Raw genomic sequence first — 21,877 nt, forward strand, 5'->3', positions numbered from 1 at the left:
AACCTTTCCCAAAGAGCAACAGAGGCATCATCAGACAGAATTCACCCACACCCTGATAAAGGGGTGGAGAGACAGAGAGAGGGGGATAGCCAGAGAGGCAGAAGGTGTGGAGGGGTTTAGGGAGGGAATTCCAGAGCTCAGGGCTCCAGGCAGCTGAAGGCACGGCCGCCAATGGTGGAGCGATGGGAATCGGGGAATGTTCGAGAAGCCGGAATTGAGGCGAGCAGAGATCTCGGAGGTTTGTGGGGTCTGGAGGAGGTTCCAGGGATAGGTTTGATTGTAGGGTCCAGAGAAGGATACAGAGATAGGGAGGGTTGTAGGGTATGGAGGAGGTTACAGAGATAGGGAGGGTTGTAGGCTCTGGAGGAGGTTACAGAGATAGGGTGGGTTGTAGGGTCTGAAGGAGGTTACAGAGATAGGGAGGGTTGTAGGCTCTGGAGGAGTTTACAGAGATAGGGTGGGTTGTAGGGTCTGAAGGAGGTTACAGAGATAGGTAGGGTTGTAGGGTCTGTAGGAGGTTACAGAGACAGGGAGGGTTGTAGGGTCTGTAGGAGGTTACAGAAATAGGGTTGATTGTAGGCTCTGGAGGAGGTTACAGACATCGGGAGAGTTGTAGGGTGTGGAGGAGGTTACAGAGATAGGGAGGGTTGTAGGGTGTGGAGGAGGTTACAGAGATAGGTTTGGTTGTAGGCTCTGGAGGAGGTTACTGACATCGGGAGGGTTGTAGGGTGTGGAGGAGGTTACAGAGATAGGTTTGGTTGTAGGCTCTGGAGGAGGTTACTGACATCGGGAGGGTTGTCCGGTGTGGAGGAGGTTACAGACATCGGGAGGGTTGTAGGGTGTGGAGGAGGTTACAGACATCGGGAGGGTTGTAGGGTGTGGAGGAGGTTACAGAGACAGGGAGGGTTGTCCGGTGTGGAGGAGGTTACAGACATCAGGAGGGTTGTCCGGTGTGGAGGAGGTTACAGAGATATATTTGTCCATGTTTTTATTACGTTTTTGGAATACAAAACAAGTATAAATATGGACAAACAGTTGGAGACAAAAAGTAAAATGAAAACTATTTACACATCTGTCGGTTTCAACCATTTACATACATACATCGTAGTTGTTTTTCTTCCCCTTTACATTATTTGCAGCGGTGATTGTGGTTTTCCTGTGTTTCGTTCCCCACCGGTTCTCTCTTTTGTTTTTTCCCCCTCGGTTCAGGTTGTTGCCCCTGTCCCTGCCTGCAACCCCCCCCCCCCCCCCCAACACACACTGTTTCTCATGCTTCTTTTGTTGGGCATGGTTAGGTTCCATGCTTCCTTGCCCCCACCCCCCCCACTCCCCTATTTCCCCCCCCTGCCCCCCTCTCTTGCTGTGTCGTGGCTACCCCCTCCTGTTCCTTGGCTTCTTCGTTGTTGGCTACAAACAGATCTTGGAACAGCTGAGTGAATGGCTCCCACGTTCTGTGGAAGCCCTCCTCCTCCGACCCTCGGATGGCGAATTTAATTATCTCCATTTGGAAAAATTCCGATCGGTCGGACAGCCAATCTGCAGCTTTGGGTGGTGCTGTTGACCGCCATCCGAGCAGGATTCTCTGGTGGGCAATCAGGGAGGTAAAGGCAGCAGCGTCGGCCCTCCTCCCCATGAAGAGATCTGGCTGTTCCGATACCGTGAAGACCGCCACACACAGGAAGAGGAATCTGGGAAGTACGTTCATTCTGACCATCTGCACCCTCCCTGCCAGGGAGAGTGGGAGTGTGTTCCACCTCTGCAGGTTCTTTTTAACTTCCTCCGTCAGGCTGGTCAGGTTCCACTTGTGGATCTCTGTCCAGTCATGAGTAATTTGGATCCCCAGGTAGTGGAATTTGTGACGGGCCTGTTTAAAAGGCAACCCCCCCCCCATCTCTGCCCCTCCCTCTTGCAGGTTCACCGGGAAGATCTCGCTTTTGCTCAGGTGAAGTTTGTAGCCCGAGAAGGCACCAAACTCTTTCAGGAGCGCGATGGTTCCGTCCATGCTGCTTTGTGGGTCCGAGATGTTGAGGAGCAGGTCATCCGGGTAGAGCGAGACTCTGTGCTCTCTGTCTCCTCTCCCGATCCCTTTCCAGTTCTTTGCTGCCCGAAGCGCGATCGCTGTGGTGCGTTAGGGCGATCAACAGGGGGGATAACGGGCATCCCTGCCTTGTGCCTCTGTGCAGCTGGATGTACTCAAGAGTTGGTGGTATTTGTCCATACACTCACCTTAGGGGCGTTGTACAGGAGTTTCACCCAGGAGGTGTATCCTGTTCCAAGCCCGAATCACTCCAGTACCTCTATGAGGTACTTCCACTCGACTCTGCCGAAGGCCCTTTCAGGTCCAGCGAGACAATCATCTCAGGTGTTATTTCCGGATGAGGTCATGATCACTGATGCATGGTCAATTGTACAAAGACTCAGGTTGAATACAATTGTGGCTTTATTGCAGTAAGATGTGTGGCCTCCCACAGCAGCCGTCGAAATGTCTGCTGAATAGAGGACATGCATATTTATACTTCTCCTACTGGGCGGAGCCAGTAGGCAGGGGCTACCGGCGAACCTGTAGTACAGGTCCTACCTTACATCACCTAATACAGGTGTAACAGTGGTTTACCACATTCACCCCCTGTTAAAAATGAGTCCGGCGGGGGTGGTGTAGAACTATATACAGTAGTGAATTTATGTGCAGTGTTTTATTAGGAGAGAAAAAAATGTCTTTTGAAAGTCCGGTGCCAAGAGATTCAACCGGTCTGGTGCCTTGACGTTCCGCTGGGAGCGACGTAACGGTGGCGGCGATGTCGATGCTGCCGACGTCGGTGCTGGCCTGACGTCGGGTGACCCTGGGAGCATGCCAAAATCCTCTTCATCCTCTTGTGTGGACAGGGGAAGGAGGGATGGTCCTGGTGGGGTTAATGTTGGGAGCACCGGGGGAGGGGAGGGTGGCGCCGGGCCGGGAAGTGTGTATGACTGGAGCCTGCTGGTGCCAGGTCCCTGAGGGCGACAGTATCTTGGCAGCCGTCGGGGTACGCCACATAGGCATACTGGGGGTTGGCATGGAGCAAGTGCACTCTATCTACCAACATGTCCGCCTTGTGGAGCCGGACGTGCCTACGGAGCAGGACCGGTCCTGGAGCTGCGAGCCAAGTTGGGAGCGACACCCCGGATGTGGACTTCCTGGGGCAGGCAAAAAGACGTTCATGGGGTGTGTTATTAGTGGCGGTGCACAATAGTGACCGGATGGAGTGTAGTGCATCAGGGAGGACCTCCTGCCAGCGAGAGGCTGGGAGGTTCCTGGACCGTAGGGCCAGTTGGACAGCCCTCCAAACCATCCCGTTCTCCCTCTCGACCTGCCCGTTTCCCCGGGGGTTATAGCAGGTCGTCCTGCTGGAGGCGATACCCCCGCTGAGCAGGAACTGACGCAGCTCATCACTCATGAATGAGGATCCCCTGTCACTGTGGATGGAGGCGGGGAAGCCGAACAGAGCGAAGACTGTGTTGAGGGCCTTGATGACAGTGGCATGGGATGGCGAAGGGGAATCTGGAGTACTCATCGACCACACTGAGAATATACGTGTTATGGTCGGTGGAGGGGAGGGGCTGTTTGAAATCCACGCTGAGGCGTTCAAAGGGGCGGGAAGCTTTCACCAGGCGCGCACGGTCCGGCCGGTAGAAGTGCGGCTTGCACTCCGCACAGACCTGGCAGTCCCTGGTGACTCTCCGTACTTCCTCGATGGAGTAGGGCAGACTGCAAGTCTTGACAAGATGGTACAACCGTGTGACCCCCGGGTGACAAAAGGCTGTCGTGTAGGGCCCGGAGTCGGTCTACTTGCGCACTGGCACATGTACCTCTGGATAGGGCATCTGGGGGCTCGTTGAGTTTGCCGGGGCAATACAGAATCTCGTAATTATAGGTGGAGAGCTCGATTCTCCACCGCAAGATTTTATCATTTTTTTGATCTTGCCCCGCTGCATGTTGTTGAAAATGAAGGCTACCGACCATTGGTCAGTGAGGAGAGTGAATCTCCTGCCGGCCAGGTAATGCCTCCAATGCCACACAGCTTCAACGATAGCTTGGGCCTCTTTTTCGACGGACGAGTGCCGAATTTCTGAGGCATGAAGAGTGCGGGAAAAGAATGCCACGGGCCTGCCTGCCTGGTTGAGGGTGGCGGCAAATGTGACGTCTGATGCGTCGCTTTCTACTTGGAAGCGCAGTGTCTCGTCTACTGCATGCATCCCGGCCTTGGCTATATCAGCTCTGATACGGGCGAAGGCCTGTTGTACCTCGGCGGTAAGGGGAAAGTGGATGGACTGAATGAGTGGGCGGGCCTTGTCCACGTAGTTTGGGACCCACTGGGCGCAGTAGATGAACCCCCGGCAGCATTTGAGGGCCTTGGGGCAGTGGGGGAGGGGAAGCTGCATGAGAGGGCGCATGCGGTCGGGATCGGGCCCCAGAAATCCGTTCTGGACCACATAGCCAAGCATGGCTAGGCGGGTTGTGCTGATCACGCACTTCTCCTTGTAGGTGAGGTTGAGGAGAGTCGCGGTGCGGAGAAATTTAGCAAAGTTGGCATCGTGGTCCTGTTATTCATGGCAGCAGATGGTGACGTTGTCTAGGTATGGAAAGGTGACCCGCAAACCGTACCAGTCGACCATTCGGTCCATCTCCCTTTGGAAGACCAAGACCCCGTTAGTGACACCAAAGGGAACCCTGAGGAAGTGATAGAGAAGACCGTCCGCCTCGAAAGCAGTGTATGGACGGTCTGATTTATGAATGGGGAGCTGGTGGTAGGCGGATTTTAGGTCTATTGTTGAGAAGATCCGGTACTGCGCAATCTGATTGACCATATCAGATATGCGTGGGAGGGGGTACGCGTCGAGCTGCGTGTACCGATTGATGGTCTGGCTGTAGTCCATTCTGTGCTTCTCCACAGTTTTAACCACTACCACTTGAGCTCTCCAGGGGCTGTTGCTGGCCTCGATGATGCCCTCCCGAAGCAGCCGCTGGACCTCGGACCTGATGAGGGTCTTGTCCTGGGTGCTGTACCATTTGCTCCTGGTGGCAACGGGTTTGCAATCAGAAGATAGATTGGCAAAGAGGGTCGCGAGGCCGCACACAGTGAGGGGTGGTAGGGGCCCGTCGAATTTGAGGGTGAGGCTCTGGAGATTGCACTGGAAGTCCAGGCTTCGTAGTAGCGCAGTGCAGAGATTAGAAAGGATGTAGAGGCGGAAGCAGCTGAATTCTACGCCCTGGACCGTGAGAGTGACTGTGCAGAACCCCCGGATCGGGACGGAATGGGATCCGGAGGCAAGGGAGATTCTTTGATTGGCGGGGTGGACCATGAGGGAGCAGGACCTTACCGTATCCGGGTGGATGAAGCTTTCAGTGCTCCCGGAGTCCAGCAGGCAAGAGGTCATGTGGCCGTTGATTTTCACCATAGTCGAGGCGGTGGCCAGGTTGTGTGGACGAGACTGGTCGAGCGTCAATTGAGGCGAGCTGCGGTTGGTCGTCGCTGGCGTCCGAAGATGGAGAGGGTGGGGGCCCAGGTCGAGGAATGCTGTCGGTGTCCATGTCCCGTGGGGAAGACAAGATGGCGGCACCTGAAGATCCTGCGGGGGACAAAATGGTGACGCTCATGGGCCGCACGTTGTGGGGGCTGGACAAGATGGCGGCACCCATGGGCCGCACGTGGACTGCGGGGGGGGGGGAGATGGCACCGCCCACTGACCGCTCGCGGCTCCGGGAGGTGAAGATGGCAGCGCCCACTGGCCGCGCGTGCTCCGGGATAAAGATGGCGGCACCCATTGTGTGTGGGTCAGGGGGGAGGGGCCGATAGCGGTGACTGCACAGGCCTGGCACACCGCGGCGAAGTGGCCCTTTTTGCTGCAAGTCTTGCAAATGGCAGCACGGGTCAGGCAGCGTTAGTGAGGGTGCTTCTGCTGGCCGCAGAAGTAACATCGGGGACCCCCGGGGTGCGCGGATTGGCGTGTGGCACAGGCGAATTGGCTGGGTTAAGCCCCGGCTGGGGCGGCCGTTTGTGGGGTCCACGAGGGATAGGAGGGGTTAGCCGCGCGGCCGGAGGGGTAGGCCTGAGCATTACGTGAGGCGACCGTCATGGAGAGTGCTAGCTTCTTAGTCCCCGATAGGTCAAGCGTGGCCCCTTCAAGCAGCCTTTTGCGAATGAGGTCCGACTCAATCCCCGTTACAAAAACATTGTGCAAAAGAAGGTTAGAATGTTCAGTGGCCGTAACGGCCTGACAGTCACAGTCCCGGACTAGTGGGATTAGGGCCCGCCAGAAGTCTTCTATGGACTCACCAGGGAGTTGAGAGCGAGTGGCGAGTACGTGCCTGGCGAAGAGTGTGTTCGTTTTCTGTGCGTAGTTTTCTTTGAGAAGCGCCATGGTGTCCGCGTAGTTTGGGGCGCCCTGAATCAGCGGAAACACGCTGGTGCTCAACCTTGAGTACAGGATCTGTATCTTCTGAGCCTCCGTCAGAGGGGTGGTCGCTGAGTTGATATAGGCCTCAAAGCAGGCTAGCCAGTGATTAAAGTCCTTTCTGGCGTCGCTAGACTGCGGATCCAGCTGCAGGCGATCTGGTTTGATTCGGAGGTCCATCTTCTAGAAAATCTTACTGCAATAAATTGATGCACGATCAATTGTACAAAGACTCAGGTTGGATACAACTGTGTCTTTATTGCAGTAAGATGTGTGGCCTCCCACAGCAGCTGGCGAAATGGCAGCTGAATGAAGGACACGCATATTTATACTCCTCCTACTGGATGGAACCAGCAGACAGGGGCTAGCGGCGAACCTGTAGTACAGGTCCTGCCTTACATCACCTGTTACAAGTGTAACAGTGGTTTACCACAATCGCGTTCAGCAGGCGCCTGATGTTCGATGTTAGCTGTCCAGCCAACTAAGCCCGTTTGGTCTTCTACTACCACCTCTGGTATGCACTCCTCCAACCTTTCGGCGAGGAATTTATCCAGTATTTTCACGTCTGCATTTCGTGGCGTGATGGGTCTGTCGGAACCGTATTCTGTTGGGTCTTTGTCTTTCTTAGGTATCAGGGAGATTAGGACTGCACAATGGTGCAGTGATTAGCACTGCTGCCTCACGGCACCGAGGACCCTAGTTCGATCCCGGCCCCGGGTCACTGTCCGTGGAGTTGCACATTCTCCCCTTGTCTGCATGGGTCTCACCCCCACAACCCAAAGGGGAGGTAGATTGGCCAAGCTAAATTGCCCCTTAATTGGAAGAAAAATTAATTGGGAACACTAAATTTATTTTAAAAATTAAATAAAATAAAATGTAAAAATGTATCAGCGAGATTGAGGCTTGTGCTGGCATAGGTGGCAGTGTGCCCCACGCCAGTGAGTCTGTAAATGTCTCCCACAGGTGTGGGGCCAGTGCCATCGCAAATGTTTTGTCGACGTCCGCCGAGAAACCGTCAGGTCCCGGCGCCTGCCCCACTTGCATGGAGCTAATACTCTCCATGACCTCTCACAGTGTTACTATGGCTAATCCAATGCAGTTTCCGATCAATCGTAACCCCCCAGGATGTTAATTGTGGGGGATTCAGCAATGGTAATGTCAAGGCATCATGGTTAGATCCTCTCTTGTAGGAGCAGGTCCTTGCCCGACACTTTTGTGACACCCATGTAACTTGCCACTTGTCAGCCCAAGCCTAGATATTGTCCAGGTCTTGCTCCATTTGGACATGGACTGCCTCAGTGTCTGAGGAGTCACCAATGGTGCTGAACATTGTGCAGTCATCTGCAAACATCCCCGTATCTGACCTTATGATGGAAGGGAGGTCATTGATGAATCAGCTGAAGATGGTTGGGCCTTGGACACTACCCTGAGGAACTCCTGCAGTGATGCCCTGCAGTTGAGATGATTGACCTCTAGTCACCACAACCATCTTCCTTTGTGCCAGGTATGATTCCAACCAACGGAGAGCTTTCCCCTGATTCCCATTGACTCCAGCTTTGCTCGGGCTCTATGATACATACTCGGTCAAATGCTGCCTTGAAGTCAATGGCAGTCACTCTCACCTCACCTCTGGCATTCAGCATCAGTTGTCCATGTTTGAACCAAGGGTGTAATGAGGTCAGGAGCTGAGTGACCCTGGCAGAACCCAAATTGAGTGCCCGTGAGCAGGTTATTGCTGAGTAGGTGCTGCTTGATAGCGCTCTTGATGGCTCATTCCAACACTTTGCTGATGATGGAGAGTACACTGATAGGGTGGTAATTGGCTGGGTTGGATTTGTCCTGTTTCTTGTGTACAGAACACACCTGGACAATATCCCACATTGCTGGGTAGATGCCAGCGTTGTAGCTGTGCTGGAACAGCTTGGCGAGGGGTGCCGCAAGTTCTGGAGCACATGTCTTCAGTATTATTGCCAGGATATTGTCAGGGCCCATAGCCTTTGCAGTAACCAGTGCCTTCAGCTTTATCTTGATATAACGTGGAGTGAATCGTATTGGCTGAAAACTGACATCTGTGATGCAGTGGACCCCCGGAGGAGACTGAGGTGGATCAGTCACTTGGCACTTCTGGCTGAAGATTGTTGCAAATACTTCAGTCTCGTCCTTTGCACTAACATGCTGGGCTCCTCCATCATTGAGGATGGGATATTTGTGGAGCCTCTTCCTCCAGTAGTTGTTTAATTGTCCACCACCAATCATGTTTAGATGTGGCAGGACTGCAAAGCTTATATTTGATGCGTTTGTTGTGGAATCGCTTATCTCTGTCTATCACTTGCTGCTGATGCTGTTTGACACACAAGTAGTTCTGTGTTGTGGCTTCACCAGGTTGACATCTCATTTTTCAGTATGCCCGATGTTGCTCCTGGACAGCTCTCCTGCACTCTTCATTGAACCAGGGTTAAACTCTGGCTTGGTGGTAATGGCAGAGTGGGGGAAATGCCAGGCCATGAGGTTACAGATTGTGTTTGAATACAATTCTGGAGGTGACCACTGCACAGTCCTTGCAGAGACAAAGTCCCATCTTCACATTGAGGATATCCTCCATCGTGTTGTGTGGCACTACCACCGTGCTAAATGGGATGGACTTCAAACAGATCTAGCAACTCAAGACTGGGCACCCCTGGGACGCTGTGGGCCCTCAGCAGCACCTATACTGTCATAGACAGATGCATCTGCAGCAGGCAGATTGTTGAGGATGAGGTCAAGTATGTTTTTCCTTCTTGTTGGTTCCTTCTCCACCTACTGCAGTCCCACTCTGGTAGCTATGTCCTTTAGGACCCAGCTACCAGCCAGCTCAGTCTGTGGTGGTATTGCCGAGCCAGTCTTGGTGATGGACATTGAAGTTCCCCCACCCAGAGTATATTCTGTGCCAGGACTACCGTCAGTGTTTCCTCCAAATGGTCTTCAACATGGAGGAGTCCTGATTCATTTGGGGATGAGGGCCGGTACGTGGTAATCAACAGGAAGTTTCCTTGCCCATGTTTAACCGAAAGCTATGAGACTTCATGGGGTCCGGAGGCAATGTTGAGGACTCCCAGGGCAACTCCCTCCCGACTGTATACCACTGTGCTGGCACCTCTGCTTTCATAGAATTTACAGTGCCGAAGGAGGCCATTCGGCCCGTCGAGTCTGCACCGGCTTTTGGAAAGAGCACCCTACCCAAGGTCCACACCTCCATCCTATCCCCATAACACAGTAACCCCACCCAACACTAAGGGCAATTTTGGACACTAAGGGCAATTTAGCATGGCCAATCCACCTAACCTGCACATCTTTGGACTGTGGGAGGAAACCGGAGCACCCGGAGGAAACCCACGCGCACACGGGGAGGATGTGCAGACTCCGCACAGACAGTGACCCAAGCCGGAATCGAACCTGGGACCCTGGAGCTGTGAAGCAATTGTGCTAGCCACAATGCTACCGTGCTGCCCCATCTGCTAGGTCTGTCCTGCCGGTGAGACAGAACATACCCAGGAGTGGCGATCAAGCTGTATGGGACATTGTCTATAAGGTATGATTCTGTCAGTATGGCTATGACAGGCTGTTGCTTAACTAGTCTGTGAGACAGTTCTCCCAATTTTGGCACAAGCCTCCAGATATTAGTGAGGAAGACTTTGCAGGTTAACAGGGTTTGACATTGTTGTTTCCAGTGCCAGGGTTGATGCTATGTGGTCCGGCCGGTTTCGTTCCTTTTTTGTGTTTTGTGGCAGAGTGGCCTGCGCGGCCATTTCAGAGGGCATTCAAGAGCCAACCACGTTGCTTTGGGTCTGGAGTCACATGTAGGCCAGACCAGGTAAGGATGACAGATTGCCTTCCCTAATGGACATTAGTTGGTGGGATTGGAGGAGGTTACAGAGATAGGGAGGATTGTAAGGCCTGGAGCAAGTTATAGAGAGAGGGAGGGTTGTAGAGGCTGGAGATGGTTAGCGAGGGTTGTAGTGGGTGGGAGGAGGTTACAGAGATAGGGAGGGTTGTAAAGGCTGGAGGAGGACACAGAGATAGGGGGGATCTGAGGGACTGAGGGAGGTTACAGAGATAGGAAAGGTTGGTGAGGCTTGAGGAGGTTACAGAGATAGGGAGGGTTGGTGGGGATGGAGGAGGTTACAGAGATAGGGAGGGTTGTAGGGGCATGAGGAGATTACAGAGATAGGGAGGGTTGTAGGGGCTGGAGGAGGTTACAGAGATAGGGAGGGTTGTAGGGGCTGGAGGAGGTTACAGAGATAGGGAGGGTTGGTGGGGCTGGAGGAGGATACAGAGATAGGGAGGGTTGTAGGGGCATGAGGAGATTACAGAGATAGGGAGGGTTGTAGGGGCTGGAGGAGGTTACAGAGATAGGGAGGGTTGTAGGGGCTGGAGGAGGTTACAGAGATAGGGCGGGTTGGTGGGGCTGGAGGAGGTTACAGAGATAGCGAGGGTTGTAGTGGCTGGAGGAGGTTGCAGAAATAGGATGAGGTTAAGGGGCTGGAGGACGTTACAGAAATTGGGAGTGTCAAGGGGGCTGTAGGAGGTTACACAAATTGTGCAGGACGAGGGGGTTAGGAAGGAATTTGATCCTGAGGATCCGAATTGAATGTGTATAAGGGGTTTGACTGAATATTCTGAGTCAGAGTGAGTCAACACTGTGAATACTTACACAGCACATTCAATTGTTTGGGTCCAGACCTCTGGTTACCAATACGATTAGCTGCTGTACAGTAATATTTACAGAGAGCATCTTTCACCGTAACCGTGAAGGTACAACTTTGGACATTTCCACAGAGAGCTGATGGAGCACCACTGCATTCCTTACTCCAACTGAAGTAATATGGACTCGGATAGGCTTCGGATTCACAAGTTAATTTCACTGATTTTCCATCTTGAACGGAATTCGAGCAATCGATTCTCACATTGCTGGGAGGATCTATGAAAAGAGATGATGGTTAAATAGTGAGGTTCACCATGGGATAAAAATTGGTCCCCAGTACCAGGGATATCTCCCCCTCTGATTTTCATTCAGATACGGACCCTGGGATCCAAATTACCCGTCCGAGAATCCAATGGATTTTAACATCTATTCTGAAAGGAAAGAGATCACACAGTGCAGCACTCACTCAGTACTGACCCTCTGACAGTGCAGCACTCACTCAGTACTGACCCTCTGACAGTGCAGCACTCCCTCAGTACTGACCCTCAGACAGTGCAGCACTCCCGCAGTACTGACCCTCTGACAGTGCAGCACTCCCTCAGTACTGACCCTCTGACAGTGCAGCACTCCCTCAGTACTGACCCTCAGACAGTGCAGCACTCCCGCAGTACTGACCCTCTGACAGTGCAGCACTCCCTCAGTACTGACCCTCTGACAGTGCAGCACTCCCCCAGTACTGACCATCTGACAGTGCAGCATTCCCCCAGTACTGACCCTGTGACAGTGCAGCACTCCCTCAGTACTGACCCTCTAACAGTGCAGCACTCCCTCAGTACAGACCCTCTGACAGTGCAGCCCTCACTCAGTACTGACTCTCCTACAGTGCAGCATTCCCTCAGTACTGACACCTTGGCAGTGCAGCCTCCCTCAGTACTGACCCTCTGACATTTGTTATGGCCCAGGGTTTAGCAAACCCCAAAGTGTATCATGGAGCTCACCTGACTCACAACCTTTAATAGATTGTGGTATGGGGCGCACACGACCCACTCTACAGGTGTGGGACAGCAGAAATGGAAAAGTATTTTTTAAAGCAAAACAATGTTTATTCTATGAACTAAAGTTAACGTTTTTAAATCATACAGCGAACATCTTAGCAACCATTAATTCAAATACAACCCCCAAAGAATACAACACTAAGTAATCCTTTAAAGTTTTCTTTTAACATCTATAAGACTTAAAGCACCTTTTACAGAAGCACATCAGGTTAAAGTCATTACTGTTATTACTTTTAAATCACCAAGATCGATTTACAGTCTTTAGATTATAGAGCGAGACTCTAATACACCTTCTGGCTGTAACTGCAGCTATCCAGCTCTGAAAACAAAACTAAAACACACCCTGCAGCAAACAGTCTAAAACAAAAGTAAAAAGCGGACAGCTAGCCCAGCTCCATCCACTCTCTGACATCACTACAGTAATAAACACCAATTTCTTCAAGGTACTCTCACTACAGATATTTATATACAAACCTATTTACAAACACCCATTCCTTAAAGGTACTCTCACATGAGCACAGTGCAGCACTCCCACAGTACTGACACTCATATCGCACAGCACTCGCTCAATACTGACCCTCGTATACTGCAGCGCTCACTCGCTACTTGTCCCTTGACAGTGCAGCACTACCTCAGTATTGTGCCTTGACAGTGCAGCACTCCATCAATACTGACCCTCTGAGAGTGCAGCACTCGCTTAGTACTGAAAGCCTGACAATGCAGCACTCCCTCAGTACTGACTCTCTGACAGTGCAGTGCTCCCTCAGTACTGATCCTCCGACAGTGCAGCACTCCCTCAGTACTGACCCTCCGAGAATGCAGCACTCCCTCAGTACTGATGCTCTGACAGTACAGCACTCCCTCAGTACTGACCTTCTGATGGTGCAGCACTCCCTCAGTACTGACTCTCTGACAGTGCAGCACTCCCTCAGTACTGAGCCTCTGACAGTGCAGCACACCCTCAGTACTGACCCTCTCACAGTGCAGCACTCCCTCAGTACTGACCTTCTCACAGTGCAGCACTCCCTCAGTACTGACCCTCTGACGGTGCAGCACTCCCTCAGTACTGACTCTCTGACAGTGCAGCACTCCCTCAGTACTGAGCCTCTGACAGTGCAGCACACCCTCAGTACTGACCCTCTCACAGTGCAGCACTCCCTCAGTACTGACCTTCTCACAGTGCAGCACTCCCTCAGTACTGACCCTCTGACGGTGCAGCACTCCCTCAGTACTGACCCTCCGACAGGGCAGCACTCCCTCAGTACTGACCCTCTGACAGTGCAGCACTCCCTCAGTACTGACCCTCTGACAGTGCAGCTCTCCCTCAGTACTGACCCTCTGACAGTGCAGCACTCCCTCAGTACTGACCCTCTGACAGTGCAGTGCTCCCTCAGTACTGACCCTCTGACAGTGCAGCACTCCCTCATACTGACCCTCTGACAGTGCAGCACTCCCTCAGTACTGACCCTCTGACAGTGCAGCTCTCTCACAGTACTGACCCTCTGACAGTGCAGCAGTCCTTCAGTACTGACCCTGTGACAGTGCAGCACTCCCTCAGTACTGACCGTCTGACAGTGCAGCACTCCCTCAGAACTGACCCTCCAATAGTGCAGCGCTCCCTTCGGGCTGACCCTCCGACAGTGCAGCACAAACTCAATACACACACTCTGACAGTGCAGTGCTCCCCTTTACTAACCCTCCGAGAGTCCACCACCTACTTGTTATATTACGTTATGTAATATATATATATTACTCTTTGAACCAGCCAAGTTAATGAAAGAAACAATAGTCTTCTTTTAAAGATGAACTAATTTAATGAGTAATATAAATAATATTTGTGAGTCCTTTGCACTTAATACTCAACCCATAAAAGAAGTAAAATACAGTAAAGATAACTAACTAACTGTACAATGTAATAATGAAATAACTTATAACTTCTCTCTCTCTCTCTAGCTAATCTAAGTCTTGTCCGTTCACTCTTCTGAAGCACACTCTCTCTGAAGGAGCGGGAAAGTCGTTCTTATACCATCTGATCGTGAGACATCTGTGTTGAATTGACTGTACTACATTTACATACATTGATCATGTATTTTGATATACAGAGATCATTACAAATCCTTTTTTTTCAACATTTTCTCGCAAATGTTAAAAGAAAATTTAGTTACATGTGAAATGCAGTGTACACAATGTACAGTAATCACTAGAATCATGAAAAAGTTCACAAATTCAGACGACCTTCTTAACATCAAAGGTGATGAAGAAGTTTTTATGTCTTTGTCAATCATCAAATTTGAATGCATTTGCTGTTCAGTTTGTTTTGGGATTTTCTGATTCAAATCAAGATTAGGAAAAACCTTCGCAGTATCTGTGTCTTGAAGTAGATCTCTACGATTTCTTCTCAGAATGTTTCCATCTGAAGTTCTTATCAGATCAGATCTTGGAGAGTGTTGCCTAATTATGCGAGCAATGTCAGACCAACCTCCTTCAGGAAGTCTTAATCTAACAGTATCATTCTCAGATAGAGTAGACAATTCTTTTGAATGAAGATCAAAATATCTCTTTTGCTTTGTTTGCTGTTGTTGAATTTTCTTCACAGTGCAATGTTGTTCAGGATCAGGAAAATGTAACTGAGGTAAAGTTGTCCCCAAAGTTCTGTTGTATAACATTTGAGATGGAGATAATCCTGTGGATAAAGGTGATGTTCTGTAATTGAGTAAAGCTAGATAAAAATCAGATTGCGAATCTTTTGATTTGCTAAGCAGCTGTTACATAATGTGAACACCTTTTTCTGCTTTTCCATTGGACTGTGGAAAATGAGGGCTTGAAGTTACATGTTCAAAATTGTACTTCAATGAGAATTCTTGCCATTCATGACTTGAGAAACATGGGCCATTGTCAGAAATGATGATACGAGGAATAACATGCCTGGCACATATTTTCTTGCTCGCCTTTATGGCAGTACTGGATGTGATTTCGTTCAATTTCACTAGTTCAGGAAAATTGGAAAAATAGTCAATGACTACGAGATAGTCCTTACCAAATAAGTGAAAGAGATCATCACCAACCTTGATCCATGGTGATGTTACAAGATCATGTGGTTGCAGTGGTTCTTTGCATTGATGCTTTTGATGTGACTGGCATGTTGAACATGATGATAACATGTCTGAGATATCATTGTTGATACCTGGCCAATAGATTGATTGTCTGGCACGACGTTTACGTTTTTCAATGCTTAAATGTCCCTCATGAAGTCTAGAAAGCATTTCAGACCTCATGCTTTGTGGAATCACAATACGATCTTGTCTCAGCAAAATACCATCTACAATAGTCAGTTCTAGACTGAATGCTTTGGCATTGCGGACAATTACCTTTAGGCCATCCTTGTTGAAGATGATGCATTACTTTCATCAAAGTAGCATCTTTCAGTGTTTCAAGCTAATTTGTTGAAATTTGACATCAGAGACAGGAAGTAATTCTCTGAATAATTGCAGTTGAGAATCAACATAATTTATCAATTCTTCTGGAATAATGTCAGTGTTGACTGATCTAGATATGGGACGAGATTCTCCGACCCCCTGCCAGGTCGGAGAATCGCCGGGGGCTGGCGTGAATCCCACCCCCGCCGGTTGCCGAAGTCTCCGGCACCAGAGATTCGGCGGGGGCGGGAATCGCGCCGGTTGGCGGGCCCCCCGCTCGATTCTCCGGCCCGCATGGGCCGAAGTCCCGCCGCTAAAATGCCTGCCCCGCCGGCGTAAATTAAACCACCTACCTTACCGGTGGGACAAGGTGGCGCGGGCGGGCTTCGGGGTCCTGGGGGGGGCGCAGGGCGATCTGCCCCCGGGGGGTGCCCCAACGGTGGCCTGACCTGCGACCGGGGCCCACCGATCCGCGGGCGGGCCTGTGCCGTGGGGGCACTCTTTCCCTTCCGCCTCCGCCACGGTCTCCACCAGGGCGGAGGCAGAAGAGACTCCCTCCACTGCACATGCGTGGGAAGCTGTCAGCGGCCGCTGACGCTCCCGCGCATGCGCCGCCCGGAGAAGTCATTTCCGCGCCAACTGGCGGGGCACCAAAGGCCTTTTCCGCCAGCTGGCGGGGCGGAAATTCATCCGGCGCCGACCTAGCCCCTCAAGGTTGGGGCTCGGCCCCCAAAGATGCGGAGCATTCCGCACCTTTGGGGCGGCGCGAGGCCCGTCTGATTTGCGCCGTTTTGGGCGCCAGTCGGCGGACATTGCGCCGTTTCCGGAGAATTCCGCCCAAGGTGTCAGCAATTACTAATTCTTTGCCTGGTGTGTATTTCAGTGTGCAATCATATCTTCTTAATTTCAACATCAGACGTTGAAGTCTGGGAGTCATATCATTCAAGTTTTGTTCAATGACGTGTGCAAGTGGGTGATGGTCAGTTTCTATCGTGAAGTTGGGTAGACCATAAACATAGTCGTGGAATTTGGAAATCCCAGTAACTAACCCGAGACACTACTTTTCAATTTGGGCGTACCTACATTCAGTCTCAGTCATGGATCTTGACACATAGGCAATAGGAACACAATTATTGAAATGGTCTTGTTGAAGTAAAACAGCACCTATGCCATTTTTACTAGCATCCGTTGAGATTTTAGTAGGGCTCGTCGGATCAAAAATGATAAGCACGGAGCTTGTATCAATTGTTGTTTTAAATCTGTCCATTCTTCAGTATGTTTTTCAGTCCAATGAAATCTGTGTTCTTTCTAATCAGTTGCCGTAGTGCAGTTGTTCTGTTAGCTAGATTTGAAATAAACTTTCCAAGAAAGTTGACAAAACCGAGGAAGTGTAAGATTGCCTTCTTGTCTTTCGGAATTTGCATTGCGTTGATAGCTTGCACGTTATCTTGATCTGGCTTTATTCCGCCAGCTGTGATGTTGTCACCTAAGAATTTGAAAGAATAGGCGGCAAACATGCATTTGGCTTTGTTCAGTTTCAAACCATATTAATTAATCCTTTTGAATACTTCCCAAAGATGTTTCATATGCTCTTCAGGTGCTGTTGACCAGACGATGATGTCGTCAACATAAACCCGAACACCTTCTATGTTCTCGCTCATTTGTTCCATCGTTTTGTGAAAATTTCCGCAGCTGAGATAATTCCAAAGGGCATCCTGTTAAAACAGTACCTTCTGAAAGGTGTATTAAAAGTACAGAGAAGTTTACTGAAGTCTTCTAGTTGCATCTGCCAAAACCTTGAGAGGCATCAAGTTTGGTAGAAATTCTGGAATTGGCCATCTCTGCAGTAATATCTTCCTGCTTAGATATTGGATAATGCTCTCTTTTGATGTTGCGATTGAGATCCTTTGGATCCACACAGATTCTTATCCCACCTGTAGGTTTTTTTTACGCAGACTAGGGAGCTAACCCAGTCAGTGGGTTGAGTAATCTTTGATATGGTACCTTGAACTTGTAAACTTGAAAGTTCAGCCATCAGTCTGTCTTTAAGGGGAGCAGGTACACGACTCGGTGGATGGATTACCGATTTGGCATCCTTCTTCAGTTGTATCTTGTACTGAAAAGGTAACGTACCCATACTTGAAATATATCAGGGTATTCCTGTGAGAGTTGTTGAATGTCATCTTTGAGCGTAGTCGACTGACAGGTATTCAAAAAATTTGTTGAATGAGCTTCAAATCTTTGCACGCTTGAGCTCCAAGTAAAGAGGAACGAGTATCATTGACAATCTCAAATCGTACTTGTTTTTGAATGTCCCTGTTTGTGACACTCAGGAAACACGAACCATGTGAGAAAATGGGATTACCATTGAAGTCATGCAATGAGCATTCTGGAGGTATCATTTAATTATGACTTTGCATCTTGGACAAGTCCTTGGAATTCAAAACATTCGCCGAGGCACCTGTGTCCAGTTTGAAAGTAATTGGAATTGTGTTAATGTACACAGTAGTCATCCATTCATTGCCAACGACATTGACTCTGATCTTTCGTAGCTTAAAGATCCTGTCCATTTTCTTCATGAGCTGGCTTTGTTGCTCTCAGATGATTCTTACTTGCTTGCAAATCATTCTTGGTGGGCGATTCAACTACACCAATGAAGAAAGTATTTTATAATGAGAAAATATCATCGTCCGTGAAATCTTCTTGTGTGTTGATTTCTTCTTTTCTTGTCCACAGCCCTCACTTTGTAATATTTTTTCTGTGCAGGAGGAATGTAACTTGTGGATGATTGACACCGAGAAGCAAAATGGTTTAACTTCTGACATCTTGAACACCGTTTACCAAAAGCAGGGCAGTTTCCCTTAAAGTGGGCGCTCATGAGCATACTCCTTTTTTGACGTCTCGCATTTCTGTGCATAGTGCGCTTGTGCAGAGCCCGAAAATGCTTGTGAAGGATAGCTTCCGTTCCTCACAGTCTTCTGCTTTGCCTGCGACACCATTTTGATTTTCTCTGCCACGTGGTAGAGATTCGCGCTTTTTTCCTTGGGATAAAATGCTAAATACTGACTTTTGGTCTGTTCCACAGAGATGCACTTATCAATCGCGATTTGTAATGTTGCCAAATTAATGCTTCTCTGACTATTTCATCAAGTATGCCATAAACAATTTGGTCCCGTACAAGTGAATCATGTAAATCTGCCTTAGTTACGCGTCTTAGCAAATTGTTTGAGATCAGTGATGAAATTATTCACCGGTTCACCAACTTTTTGAACTCTTCTGTGAAATCTTAATCGTTCTAAAATTTCATTGGTCTGCATTTTGCAATGTTCATCGAACTGCGCTATAACTTGATCAAATTTTGTTTTATCTTCACCAGCATTAAAATTCAAGGAATTGAAGAGTTGGATTGCTTGCTGTCCTGCCGGGGACAGAAGTAAAGCAATTCTTCTAGCTTCTGGTGCAGCACTTAAGTCACCTGCTTCTAAACAGAGTTGAAACTGTTTCCAATTCAAATTTAAATTACCAGTGGTCTTGAAATGTCTGGGTGCTTGAACTTAGGCCATTGAAAAGTTGTTTTTGTCGAAGTTTCCGATGTTATGATGACTTCTGTAGTCAAATAGTTGATTTTGATTTTTTTTTCCTTGTTATTCTAAATCTTCACAAGTCTTTCTTGAAAGCTTTAATCACTCTGGTACCATGTTATATTACTCTTTGAACCAGCCGAGTTGATGAAATAAACAATAGTCTTCTTTTAAAGATGAACTAATTTAATGAGTAATATAAATAATATTTGTGAGTCCTTAGTACTTAATACACAACTAGTAAAAGAAATAAAATACAGTAATTATAACTAACTAACTATACAATGTAATAAGGAAATAAGTTATAACTTTTCTCTCTCTTCAGCTAATCTAGGTCTTGTCTATTCACTTTCCTGAAGCACTCTCTCAGAAAGAGCGGGAAAGTCGTTCTTATACCAACTGACAGTGAGACATCTGGGGCGGGATTCTCCCACACCCCGCTGGGTCGGAGAATCGTCAGGGGCGGCATGAATCCCGCCCCGCCACTCCAACGCCGGCTGCCGAATTCTCCGGCGCCGGTTTTTAGCAGCAGCCCCCCTGGCAATACTCCGGGCCCCGATGGGCCGAGCGGCCACCCGGCGAGACCTGGCTCGGAGGGCGGTGAGCGGAGTCCTCGGGGGGGTCGGGGGGGGATCCAGCCCCAGGGGCAACCCACGGTGGCCTGGCCTGCGATCGGGCCCACCAATCTGAGGGTGGGCCTGTGCCGTGGGGGCATTCTTTCCCTCCACGCCAGCCTCTGTAAGGCTCCGCATGGCCGGCGCGGAGAAGAAACCGCCTGCTCAAGCACAGGAAACACGCCCGCGGTTCTGCGCATGCTCAGGAAACACGGCGGCAGTTCTGCACATGCGCCAACTCGCGCCGGCCCATGGAGGCCCTTCGGCGTGGTTGGCGCGGCGCCAACCCCTCCGGCGCCGGCCTAGCCCCCGGAAGTGCAAAGGATTCCGCAACTTCCGGGCGGCCCGACGCCGGAGTGGTTCACGCCGCTCTTGGCACCGGTGTCGGGACATCCGGCCAGTTACGGGAGAATCCTGCCCCTAGTGTTGAATTGACTGTACTACATTTACATACATTGATCATGTATATTCATATAGAGATCACTACATCCCGAAGTACTGACCCCCTAACAGTGCAGCAATCCCTCAGTACAGACAATCTGACAGTGCAGCACTCCCTCAGTACTTTTTTGTTCTTTTTTTTTAAATTTAGAGTACCCAATTATTCTTTTCCAATTAAGAGGCAATTTAGCGTGGCCAATCCACCTACCCTGCACATCTTTGGGTTGTGAGGACGAAACCCACGCAGACACGGGGAGAATGCGCAAACTCCAGACGGGCAGTGACCCAGAGCCGGGCTCGAACATGGAACCTCGGCGCCGTGAGGCAGCAGGGCAAACCCACTGCGCCACCGTGCTGCCCCACTCCCTCAGTACTGACCATCTGACAGTGCAGCACTCCCCCAGTACTGACCCTCTGACAGTGCAGCACTCCCTCAGTACTGACCATCTGACAGTGCAGCACTCCCCCAGTACTGACCCTCTGACAGTGCAGCACTCCCTCAGTACTGACCCTCTGACAGTGCAGCACTCCCCCAGTCCTGACCCTCTGACAGTGCAGCACTCCCTCAGTACTGACCCTTTGACAGTGCAGCACTCCCTCAGTACTGACCATCTGACAGTGCAGCACTCCCTCAGTATTGACCCTCTCATAGTGCAGCACTCCCTCAGTACTGACCCTCTGACAGTGCAGCACTCCCTCAGCACCGACCCTCTGACAGTGTAGAACTCCCTCAGTACTGACCCTCCGACAGCGCAGTGCTCCTTCGTTACTGACACTGCTACGGTGCAGCACTCCCGCAGTACTGACCCCCAGATAGTGTAGTGCTCCTTCATTACTGATCCTCTGACAGTGCAGCACTCCCTCAGTCCTAACCTTCTGACAGTACTGATATTATGACAGTGCAGCACTCCCTTCGTACTGACCCTCCGGCGGTGTAGCACTCTCTCAGTACTGATGCCTTGACTGTGCAGCACTCCTGTTATGTTCTGTGTTGTGGCCGTGGTAAAGATGCACACAGAACATCTAGTTCCTTGACTCGTAAGATTGTTTATTATCAAAATGAACGCTGGCACAAAATGGTAGATCCAGTGGTTGGCTGTTTAAAATGGACGCCCACACTGGATCATGATTCTTATTGGAAGCATCGCTAAGCTTATGGCACTGGCGTCTTCTTCCACATTGGCACCAAAATGTTTCATGTGCAGTTAGCTCACTTGCATGACAAATCTTTGTAGCATTTTCTAATTGAAGCTCTTCTTCCCTCAATAGCCTCTTGTATAGCTTATCATTTGATATCTCGAACATTATCTGATCGCGGAGCATCGATGACTTGAACGTACTAAAATTGCACGACTGCGCCATCAACCGCAAGTCAGTTAGAAAACTATCGAAATATTCTAATGCCTTCTGAATATGCGTGCGAAAGATATAATGCTTGAACGTTTAATTTTTCTACGGGGAGCAATGCCGATCAAAGTATTTAATTACTTCATCAATATTTTTGCTTCCTCCTTCGCTGTCAAACGCGAAGGTATTATGAATTTAGATGGCTTCAGAACCTGCCACCGTGATCCGCCTCTCGTCAGGCTGTGCCTGCAGGCCAAGGGCTACAACATAAGAGTTTGAATTGTTGCTTAAAACCATGCCAATTCTCTGA

General features: G+C 49.9%; 1 protein-coding gene across 1 annotated transcript in view; it reads right to left on the bottom strand.

Moving 5' to 3' along the window:
* LOC140386506 (B-cell receptor CD22-like) overlaps positions 1-21,877 on the bottom strand; it is a 182,089-nt gene that overhangs the window by 38,189 nt on the left and 122,023 nt on the right. Inside the window, exon 10 of the mRNA XM_072468900.1 lies at positions 11,123-11,389. Coding sequence (XP_072325001.1) covers positions 11,123-11,389 — 267 coding nt within the window. The remainder of the gene's footprint in view (positions 1-11,122; positions 11,390-21,877) is intronic.

This window comes from Scyliorhinus torazame, chromosome 12 (assembly GCF_047496885.1).
Source record: "Scyliorhinus torazame isolate Kashiwa2021f chromosome 12, sScyTor2.1, whole genome shotgun sequence".
NCBI lineage: Eukaryota > Metazoa > Chordata > Chondrichthyes > Carcharhiniformes > Scyliorhinidae > Scyliorhinus > Scyliorhinus torazame.